The following is a 10,795-nucleotide window of genomic DNA, read 5'->3' on the forward strand; positions in this document are numbered from 1 at the left end:
GTTTTGAGACCCATTACAAGTGCAAGCCAGCTTGTTCTTTTTATATTTTTTTTTACTGCAAAATGTGAATTCTTAGCTAAGCTTGTTTGATTGGTAGCAGGTAATCCCATTTCGTGCAATCATAAATTTCCTGATTATTCTAAAAGCCAATGATGACTTCCACTTGATATTGATATTGCACTTACTGTGGCATCATCAACTCCTACACTTATTTGAGCACTTTTGATACATCTAACAAGTCAAAAGGGTGAGGCTGTGTATCACAAGGCATCAACTATTTTTCTATAATCAAACAAAACTTGTACTGCAACATCTACAAGATGGAAATTTGCCCACTTTAAATGATATTTAACAGGGTATATACTATAATGACAGGGTGGTTTTATATTAGAAATTAATTTGAATACTTGCCAACTAATTCTAAATAAATATTTGATCTCATTTCATTGACTTTTATTTAATTATTAATTATTTAATAATTATTTTTATTGATTTAATAATTATATAAATAATTAATTATTAATCATTAATATCTAATAGATAAGTTAACAGTTATTAACACTAGTAGTTAATATTGTCCAACAGATCTTAATATGTGATAAATTATAACCAAAAATAATTCTTAAACAAGCTTAAGCAAACAAATAAGTATATAAAAATACAAAAAAAAAAAAATTGTCTACACATAAAAGAATAAAAAAATAAAGAAAGAAAAAGAAATATTGTTGAAAAAATTGTTAAAAAAATAAGGACCGTTGGATCACCTTCTCCCCATTCATCTTCTTCTTTCGAAACACCATCTCCGTGTCCAAACCGAACCCGTCAACTTTCCGGACATGAACCACTTCCGATTTCTTGAACATCTCCACCAATGGCTTTGTGTTGAACAAATCATTAGCCGAGTACTTATCAGCCCGTCGAGAAATCGCTACGTGTAGCACGCATATCCCCCCGGGCTTCAACGTCCGTTCGATCTCGGCGACGAACTTGTCCGGATACAACGCGTGATCGAACACGTTAGAGAACTCGAAATCAAAAGTCTCATCATCGAACGGCTGGTGATGGAAATCACCCTTTATTACCAGCGGCGGGAAGGGCACAAGGTCAATACCAACAGAATCGGCGACGCCGATACGTCTCAGAGCCTCCACCTCCTGGCCGACCCTGGCACCGATACATAACGCTTTGGAATCATTGGAAAGGAGGTTTCTTTGCTTCATATATTGAAAAAAACTCGCAAAGACTTGAATTTTACGGTCCCAGTCCCGGGTTGTCCATATCTTTCGTAGCTTGGGATTGAGGGTCTTGTTGAGTTGGTGCTGTATGTAGGAATCGTAGGAGGTGTATCCGGGTCGGATTCTGAGGTCCTTGATGGTGGAGGGAGAGTTTTGCGGCGGTGGGTCGGTGGCCGTTTTGAGAGGGAAGAAGAAGAGAAGGAGAGGAAAAGAAAGGGAAAGGGAGAGAAGAAAGTATTTGAGTATGGGAGGTTTCTGTTTCATGTTTTGCATGTATCTATCTATCTGCAAACTAAAAGACTACAGCTTTGTCCTTTAAAAACACTTTCCTTTCCTCCCTTGAAAATTGTTTTCCGTCTTGTTTAGGGTTTGAGTTCTGGTTGCATGGAAGAGATGGAGGGAAAGGGAAAAAAAAATAAGAGAAATTTCGAGCGTTAATTAATTAGATATGGTTGAGCCAATGAAGGACGGTCATGTGGTGGGTATGGGCAGTGGGCATGGAGGAGTTAATGGGTTTTGTAATGAAAGGATCGATGGTTACAAAGTATATATAACGTATTATGGACGGCTACTACTCTTGGCAATAATGATTCAATGTAAGTGAGGGATAAATCTTATGGTGGACCATCTAAATATATTAGAGTTGTTGGTTCAATGATGAAGACTTGTCCATTGGTTCCCATTTTGTAGCCAATCCATGCATGATTGTTTTTCAATATATATATATAGAGAGAGAGAGAGAGGAGATTCTATATGGTGATATTGTCTAACATTCAACCCCAAGCACTATCCAAACTCTTAATATTCATCATATGGAGGAGTAATTTTAGGATATAATTATTATAACAATCTATATAAAGGGTTGCATGTAAATTTTGTCAAAATTAATGATTAAAATTTACTCATTGTATATGTAATTATTGCATGGAATAATTTTGACATATGATAAATGTATAGCGTATACTTCATTAGGAATCAATTTTGAAGGTGGATGTCCAACTAGATTAGTGTTAATCATAATTATAAGGATAAAAACACTTAAATGCACTAAACCAATATAAATAATTACATATACATGAATTAGTTTGAAAATTAGTATGAAAATATTTTAATATAATAATTTTTTATTTTTTACTTTTATAATTAAATATTATTAATAAAAAAAAAATTATAATTGAAAGCACTTTTTAATCTAATTAAATTTAAATTGTTCACACCAAAAACTTAACCAAAAAAACTATAACTACAATCATTTATTAATAGAAGGGTCAATTTGTTAACAAAATTAAAATTAAAGATTAAATTATTATCTAAACTTAAATCAGGGATTAACATATAAATTTTGTTAAATTTCAGAAACTTTATTATAAATTTCCCACTTATGAACAATGATTAGTTGCTTATGTGTATTATATACCTATAATATAGGCTGCCTCTTCTCTTGTTTAAATGAATCTTAAGTATGAATGGGTTTGGAATATATATTGTTTAATAGAGAGAGTAGTTGGTATGGAATTCTTGTGGTTATTCAATTAGAAATCCTAGTTGTTAACCTTAGTTGGCAAATTTAGGAAATCTTTTGCTTTGATAATTTTGTTAGGTTGTTAGGAGAGAAGCATGTGATTAGTGATTAATTGATGCTTCTATTATTAGCAATAATAAATCAAGTATATTGCTTGGAGTTTAGAGAAAATAAAGAAATAATATTTATTGAACTACTTGGTGTTAATGAAAGGCAAGCATACTTTATTTATTTCATGATAAAAAAAAAACATATGAATGATTTTTAATTTAATAATATTAAAATTATTTTTAATATTTATTTTAAATTTAAATTATAAATAAATAAAATAAAAATAAAAGTAATTATGTGCTTTTAGAGTGCATATTCACTCTCTTACAAGATAAGAGACTCACTAATTTTTAATTTAAAAAATAATTATAATTATATATTTATAAAAATACTATTTTTTAGTAATTCGAGTGGGTGGTAGAATTTTCCAAATAGCACCTAGTTGGAGACAGTATAAGTCAAAACACTAGATCCCTCCTCCATTGGAGAAGAAAATGATAAAAAATATGAGTAGTGGAGTGCAATCAAAACCCATTTTTTAACTTCTTTTAATTTATTCAACTCATTTCTTTTAGTAATAAATCTATCTATAGGCTAACTTTTTCAAGAACATGCTATGTAGTTAAACTTTTTAAAAAGTTTATTAAAAATTAAAATTAATAAACTTAGGTGTAAAAGGCACGAATATTTAGCTAGTTAATTAGTTTATTGGGATGAAAAATTAAATAGTTGAGTTCATTTATAGAACACCATAATTACAAAGAATTAATTAATTTAAAAGAAAGTTAAGGTGTTCATTTTTATATATATAGAGTTTGCAGGGCTAGACAAATTAAACAATTAATTAAGAACTTACACTTGAAATTTCAAATTAATTAAACAAGCAAGAGAAAAGGGAAAAAACAAAAAACAAAAAAAAAATAAGAACAGAGAGAGTTTCATTAAGGTAGGTGCAATTACAAGTAAACTTTTCTGCCATTACACCTCCACGACAAATATATATATATATATATCACTACTGAGACCTCATCCTGTTGAGTTGGTTCAAAGCTGGTTGTAGGATATTGTAGAGCACCCAAAGAAGAGCAGGAGCAACTACAAACAACAGAAGCTGACCCCTATTGTCATTTGTTGCATCAGCAATCATGGCAATTTCACTTGCTGATGCCTCTGGGGCTGACATGAATCTTGATGCAGCCAATCCACCAAGCCCGAGCCCAATTATCACCCCCTTGGTCTCCCTCATACGGTCCAGTTGGTTAAGTGCTGGCTGCAGGATGTTGAATAGCACCCAAGCTATGGCTAGTATTATGGGAAGTAAGAGTGCTAAGCCACGGTTGTCTCCATCTGCAGCTATTTCTGCAATTTGTTGGGCAGCCAAGGCAGGATCACATGAGCTCAAGGTAGAAAAGATAGCTCCTGCTATGGCAGTACCTACAAGAGCTGTGTTCTCTGCTGGTTTTGAGATGGTTAGACCTTTACGGAGGTCTTGCATGGAGAGAAGGGAAATGGGTTTTGTAAATGGCTTATTTGGGTTGATGTTTTTGCTTGAGTTGATGCTCAAGCACTTGGCATTAAGCATTGCCATTGTAGCTATAGCTATTGCCATTGATTGATGATTCTTGCTCTTGGTCTTGTTAGGGTAGCTAGCGCTACTTTTCTTGGTTGATGATCTAGGCAGTGACAGGAGAACAAATGAGCTCTACTAGACTGGAGTGATAGGAAAAATTGCCAAGACAAGATTGTAAGTAAAGCCAAATCAGGGAAATGAGGACCAATGGAATTATGTCTTCTCTTATCCATAGAGTGAAAGTGGAAACATATGGACCTCACGTTTCAATTTCTTATCACTTCATTTCAAGTGAATACTATCGTCAGCTAAACACCACAGTCCTTGGAATTAAGGTTCTTAATCCAATAGGATTAATGCTAATAAGCTCCATGACAACTCTCCTCTCAGTGGCCTAATTGTACAGAATGGACTGTAAAGCTGTTATTCTTATTGGGCTCCCAGTTGTTAAGCCCTTTCCTGCTTTACTTTTGCACATGGGAGCCCAAGGTTGAAGCCCAATTGAGACAACATTTGGAAGCATATTTCTATTTTAAACTTTGAAAAAATAATTTAATTATTTTAAAATTTTTATTATTAAAATATATTAAATTTAATTTAAAATTAATTTAATATATTTTAAAAATATATTTTTTTAATCACAGACCCATCCTAAAAACGTGTCACATTTCACAGACTCCCAGGAGCTGGAAGCCAACGTCTACTCCTCCCTCAAAACTTTCCTCTCTCCCTTCGCTGACACCGCCAAGTCCAAGACCTCAAACCAGACAAGGCCAGGCCGGGCCAGACCAGACCAGACCACAACCGCTCTCTGTGCTCCGCCAACCTCTTCAACTCCAAACCTGTGATTTTCCATAAATACCTTATCCCTTCACCTTCAAATTATAATAACAACCAAATGTCCACATCTCTGTCTTCTTCGTTACCCAACCTCGTCTTCTCCTCCTTCCCGGACCGAACAAGAACCTCAAACCTTCTTCTTCCCCGAACTCAATTCAGTTCCTTCTATACCCACAAAACGTTTCTTCGTGGGTCGGTCTGCGTCGCTCGTTTTGGGTTCAAACCCGGTCTTTTTCCGGACCCAGATGGTGCCGCTGAAGGAATGGTTAAGGATTTGTTTAGCAGAGCTGAGAGTGTTCTTTATACGATTGCTGATGCTGCTGTCTCGAATGCGGATACTGTTACCACTACAACCAAACAGAACAATGATTGGCTCTCTGGTATCACCAATTACATGGAAAGTGTTTTAAAGGTCTGTTCTTTCTCTTTCACTTTTACTTGCTTATACAATTTTATTGGGTTGAGGAATTTGTACTTAAAAATGGCTGTCTGTTTCAATTCCATTTCAGGTTTTAAAAGATGGGTTATCTACTTTGCATGTTCCTTATGCTTATGGGTTCGCTATTATACTCCTAACCGTTCTTGTTAAGGCTGCCACGTTTCCTTTGACTAAGAAGCAGGTTTGTGTCAATATTGAAGCTCTTTGTGTTTTAGGGTGAAGAATTTTGTGCATGTTTGTAATTTGTTTTGGACAGGTAGAATCTGCAATGGCTATGCGATCCTTGCAGCCTCAGATAAAGGCTATTCAGAAACGGTATACTGGAGATCAGGTGAATGTTTGTTCTTTTACTAAAATTAGAATCTAGTGATTCATTATTTAGGAAATGCAAATCATGAATTATAGTGTCATGTACTGTCAGTCATAGTAAAACTAATATCATTTCTATAGCTTTTAAGCTTCTTTCTTTTTATTGACCAAGTTTATTACTTGTATTTAATGGCAGGAGAGAATTCAACTTGAAACAGCCAGATTGTATAAACTAGCAGGCATAAACCCGTTTGCAGGTACTTCTGTTGCTCATTAATTATAGATTTGATACAATCTTTGACCGATAATTATAAATTATTGGGATTTCACATATGCTTTGATTGAGTTTCTTCAATTTTGGCTAAGCATTGATATGTTTACAAATACTGATAGATTACTGAGAACACCAAACATTTCTAAACATATAAATAGAAATGTTATTTTGGGCAATTATAGAAAGATTGAATTTTACAGGAAGGATTAATGGTTTTATCTATTCACTTTCTAAAATTTATCTAGACTATAACTATAGGTTTGCCGGTTTTGTTTAAAGAGATTTTTCTTTACCTTTTGATGTGAAATGAACTTTTTATTTCCTTGCTATTCTAAACTGGAAGTCTCTTTAATGTCTTTTTACTGCTGTTGCCAGGATGCCTACCTACTCTCGCAACAATACCAGTTTGGATAGGACTGTATAGAGCCCTTTCAAATGTAGCAGATGAGGTAGGATTCTTTCTTTCTTTCTTTCTTAATATTTATTAATTGTTTCTTTCTTGTTGCTTTTTTCTCTTTGGCTTTTTATTTATTTCTCTTCTAAATTAATCTCCATGTCTGATGTGAAGGGACTTCTTACTGAAGGCTTCTTTTGGATACCCTCCCTTTCTGGTCCTACTACAATTGCTGCTCGTCAAAATGGCAGTGGCATCTCTTGGCTGTTCCCTTTTGTTGTGAGTGCCTTTGTTCAAATTCTGGATTCTTTTTGGTAAAAAATATCTTTTAGAACTTCGTGGACATCATGCGCCACTCAAGCATCTTGTTGCTTTTTATATAATAGGACTTAGTTGAACCATCATTCATAATGCATTAAAGATTTATTCATCGATATTGGTCTCCTAAATGTGTTTGTTTATTTGAATCAAGTAAAGCAGTCTGCAGAGTTATTTTTATTCTTTTCTGTTGCATTTCTTTTTTTCTTTCAGATATTTCTAGCAAATAATTTTTAGTGTGGAAAGAATGAGAGGGAAAGGGGAGATACCTAAAATGACGTGGAGGGAAGTAGTATAAAAAAATTTACATTTTTTTAATATTGTTGTTGAATACAAATATCCATATAGTAACTCCAACTAGGTTGGGATTAAGGCTTAGTGATTGTTATTGTTGTTGTTGTTATTTCTAGCCCTGAAATTGTGGAACTTATTCTAGGTGGTTTGATTTCTCAACCCCACCCCCCTTTCTTCAGGATGGACATCCACCTCTTGGGTGGTCTGATACCTTGGCATATCTTGTCTTGCCTGTATTGCTGGTTGTCTCACAATACATCTCTGTTCAAATCATGCAATCCTCACAGGTCAGTCATTTCCCAAGTTAGATTTGCTCCTGAGGAACTTAATACTTACCCCAACCTATGAGCTAAAGCCTGGGTTTGGTATGAGTTTTCGTGGAGAAATAGAAAATATGTATCTAATTCTGCCAACTTTTAAGTCTTGCTTTTTTGTCAAGTTTGGTTCCAGAATCCATTACTTATTCAAATTGTAAGTTGTAACACATGTTATTGTTTGCAGAGTAATGATCCAAACATGAAGAGTTCTCAAGCGATAACTAAGCTCCTGCCATTAATGATTGGTTATTTTTCTCTTTCAGTTCCTTCTGGTCTAAGCCTTTATTGGTGAGCAGATGTAAAGCCTTTCAATTCTATGAACACTATGTAATCTCCTTTAGGATATTTTTTGAGGCATTCTCATAGAAACTGTTTTGCACCATATTTCTCCCTGTATTTTTCTAGAACTTGGTGTGTGATATCGTGCAGGTTCACAAATAACATATTGAGCACAGCACAACAGGTGTGGCTTCAGAAGTTAGGGGGTGCAAAGAATCCTGTGAGCCAAGAAGACCAACTTCGGATTCAGAAATCAGTCTCTGAATTAAATACCACAAAAACTAAGGCTGAACAAGTTGAAATTTTGACACCAGAAGGTTTTACAAAATCTAAGGCTGGACAAGTTGAAACGTTAACACCAGAAAGACTACGTCCTGGTGAAAGGTTTTGCAGTTTTGCGAATCTTTGCCTTGTTTTCCACCAATCATAGTTGTTTGTGGTCTAAATTTGTCTATTCATTCAGATTTAAACAGCTAAAGGAGCAAGAGGCCAAAAGAAGACAACAAAGAGAAGAAGAGAAGAGGAAAGCTGAACAGGCTGCTGCAAAAATAAATCCAATAGCAAATGGTAGTCCTGAAAATGCATCTGAGAGAGAAAATGGGGTGAGTTTGGCTGATGCTGGTGTACTTAAGAAGTCTGCGGACAGCATTAACAGTTCCTCTGCTGTTGGACTTGTAAATAGTGATTTAACTGGGCAGAACCTTAACAAATATGAGAAGACAACTTCCACGTTTGATATGGAGAAAGGTGAAATTTCCAATTCTAATGCCTCTGGAAGTGTTGAACATCAGGCCTATGAAAATAAACAAAAGGTACAGTTGTAACAATGCTTTATGATCTAGAACAGGCATATTCTTCATTGTTTGATAACCTTTAGACTGCATTCTGAATTCATATTGTTGCCTTGCTTGTGCAATACTTATCCTTCTTTGTTCTTTATGGTGCACTGTAGTTTTGTTGATTGACTGAGCAGGAAAAGTATGAGCTAGCTGGAAAATTCTTCCTCTTGAATATCCATGAGATGGGGTTATTCATAAATTTAGATTTGTTCATGCACATGCAAAGGGCACAGAGTGGTCGAGAGAGGCAATGGTGGGATTTTCAAATTATTTTGTGTGTGGCTAGTAGATTTTCTGTTTCTTTTAGCAACTTTCTTTTGGTCTTTGATAACTTGACGCATAATTTTACAACTAGACGTTAGCAATCACAAAGATGCAATGCGATGCTTTCTATATGAATTACCTGTCAATTTTGGTGGCATCTGGTTCAACACATAGTCACATTGAAACAAGAGCTGATAATTTTCAGGTCCACGGCAGGCTTGTGAAATAAATTGACTCCCAAGCATTTGCTGCATCATCAAGTTTTCACTGTCTTTCTCTTTATTTTTAAAGATGGCTTTATGCAATTTAGAAATTTGTTTCATATATATTGAGTGTTTGATATGGGAATTATTAAGTGTTTTCTCCATTTAATTTCTGATTTTTAAGTAATCAAAAGCTATCTTTATTCATTTCTTTGCTGCTTTTGCCATTGCCAACTTATAACGCTCAGGAAGTAGTTGAAGTACATGGTAGCACGACGACAGACAACGAACTTTCTGAAGAAGACGTGCATCAAGTCGCAAGAGACTGATGGAAGAGATGGATGCCATTTTATTGGTACTCCAAATTGAGTGAGACTAACAGGCATGATTGTTTACCTGTTATGTTGAATGGGGAGAGCAAGTTTTTTTTATCGTTCTTGCTAAAAGGAGCATGAGCAAGCAGCCTTCACTTGCATTTCTGATACTAAGAAGGTTTATTTTGTGATTGGTAAGTTTTCTGAGGCGTATTTGGCATACAGTATTGATACTGGGGTGGAATGGAGAGATGAGTAGAAATTTTGGTGCATCCCATGTGGTCGTAGCAGGTGTCATGTTTAAGTGGTCTTTAGATTTCAGAAACAAAATTCACTGTAGAAGCAGAAAAATAGGAGTTTTGCATTTTTTTTTATATATATCTTTTAGCAGAAGAGTAGAAATAATGAATTACGTGGAGAAATGCGACAGATTATTTGTTGCACTTATTTCTTTACAGGCATACCATACTGACGCTGTCGCATTATCGGAGACAGTCCACTTTGGTGCATCAGTGCATGTCATATATGAAGAAATAAGACCTTTTTCTGTGTGTTATTTTGGTTATATGATTATTTGTCATCAGAATGAAGTGAAAGAATACAATGCCCATGTTTGTTATCATGGAAAGGATCTTGGGGTCAAAATTTCACAGCCTTCACCCAGTTTCCTTTAGATGTGGTGCCATGGACTTGCTTTATTGTCCTAGTGCAATTGTTGATGGCTACAAGAAACTCCAGCAGGCAATAATACATTTTCAAGTAGAATTAGATTGATGAAGCTAAATATTTGCTAGAGTGGATTGGAAATAAGAGTTTTGAATGGTATTTTCTGTAGTTTCCAGAATAAAAATAGTTTGTCTCTATAGTTATTACAATCTCAAAATGATGTTAAATGCCATCTCTGGAGTAGCCTGTGAAAAGCTTGGATTAACAGGTATTCCAGGCTTTTTAGCCCTCACAATATTTAAAGTTCCAACGATGGTTCAAATGAACAGACATTTTCCTTAACAGTTGCTAATACCAGTCCTCACTCAAGGCCTTAATGGGCTCAACTTGTTGGGTCTTAATAGAAAATTGGCAAAGGAGATTGACTAATCAAGGGTTTGTTTGGTGGGATTATTATAAACTGCTTCTTTAAAATAATACCATTTTACGTAGATTTTTGCTTGGTAAAAAAGGAAAGGTTAAGATGAAGATACTTGAATGGCTTGCCGTACACGTTGCAACTCATTTTGCACATTTTATAATTACTAAATTAAAAGGTTGTGACTACTGTCTAGGAATTACTCAATTAGGGTGAGACACCAATCTCTATAAAATTAAAAAAAAATTA

The 10,795-nt window shown here is 34.8% G+C and overlaps 3 protein-coding genes across 5 annotated transcripts; 1 reads left to right on the forward strand and 2 right to left on the reverse strand.

Moving 5' to 3' along the window:
• Positions 1-632: 632 nt before the first annotated feature.
• Positions 633-1,850, reverse strand: LOC110655423 (uncharacterized). Its single transcript, XM_021811708.2, has one exon. It carries the CDS (start codon positions 1,506-1,508, stop codon positions 738-740), a length of 771 nt encoding a protein of 256 aa, XP_021667400.2. The 5' UTR covers positions 1,509-1,850; the 3' UTR covers positions 633-737.
• A 1,876-nt stretch (positions 1,851-3,726) lies between these two features.
• Positions 3,727-4,558, reverse strand: LOC110655465 (photosystem II core complex proteins psbY, chloroplastic). Its single transcript, XM_021811766.2, has one exon. It carries the CDS (start codon positions 4,415-4,417, stop codon positions 3,824-3,826), a length of 594 nt encoding a protein of 197 aa, XP_021667458.2. The 5' UTR covers positions 4,418-4,558; the 3' UTR covers positions 3,727-3,823.
• A 476-nt stretch (positions 4,559-5,034) lies between these two features.
• On the forward strand, positions 5,035-10,018 carry LOC110655464 (ALBINO3-like protein 1, chloroplastic). 3 transcript variants are annotated; one of them, XR_009149975.1, is made up of 12 exons: positions 5,035-5,630; positions 5,728-5,838; positions 5,914-5,988; positions 6,163-6,223; positions 6,616-6,689; positions 6,809-6,913; positions 7,426-7,533; positions 7,748-7,851; positions 7,993-8,226; positions 8,306-8,654; positions 9,397-9,656; positions 9,921-10,018. XR_009149975.1 is itself a non-coding variant. In XM_058149657.1 (11 exons), exons 1-11 carry the CDS (start codon positions 5,277-5,279, stop codon positions 9,475-9,477), a joined length of 1,656 nt encoding a protein of 551 aa, XP_058005640.1. In that variant the 5' UTR covers positions 5,035-5,276; the 3' UTR covers positions 9,478-10,018. The 3 variants fall into 3 exon arrangements, 2 of the variants coding, with proteins under 2 accessions (XP_058005640.1, XP_058005641.1); XM_058149657.1 differs by having other exon boundaries at positions 9,397-10,018; XM_058149658.1 differs by lacking the exons at positions 9,397-9,656; positions 9,921-10,018 and adding an exon at positions 8,795-9,355.
• Positions 10,019-10,795: the final 777 nt, after the last annotated feature.

This window comes from Hevea brasiliensis, chromosome 7, assembly GCF_030052815.1.
Source record: "Hevea brasiliensis isolate MT/VB/25A 57/8 chromosome 7, ASM3005281v1, whole genome shotgun sequence".
Classification (NCBI taxonomy): Eukaryota; Viridiplantae; Streptophyta; class Magnoliopsida; order Malpighiales; family Euphorbiaceae; genus Hevea; species Hevea brasiliensis.

Bases quoted from the DNA above. Each gene is read 5' to 3' on its own strand.
- LOC110655464 (XM_058149657.1), top strand. From the start codon at position 5,277: ATGTCCACATCTCTGTCTTCTTCGTTACCCAACCTCGTCTTCTCCTCC. The intron at 5,631-5,727 runs GTCTGTTCTTTC...ATTCCATTTCAG, and splicing joins ACATGGAAAGTGTTTTAAAG to GTTTTAAAAGATGGGTTATC. The intron at 7,852-7,992 runs GTGAGCAGATGT...GATATCGTGCAG, and splicing joins TCTGGTCTAAGCCTTTATTG to GTTCACAAATAACATATTGA.
- LOC110655423 (XM_021811708.2), bottom strand. From the start codon at position 1,508: ATGCAAAACATGAAACAGAAACCTCCCATACTCAAATACTTTCTTCTC.
- LOC110655465 (XM_021811766.2), bottom strand. From the start codon at position 4,417: ATGGCAATAGCTATAGCTACAATGGCAATGCTTAATGCCAAGTGCTTG.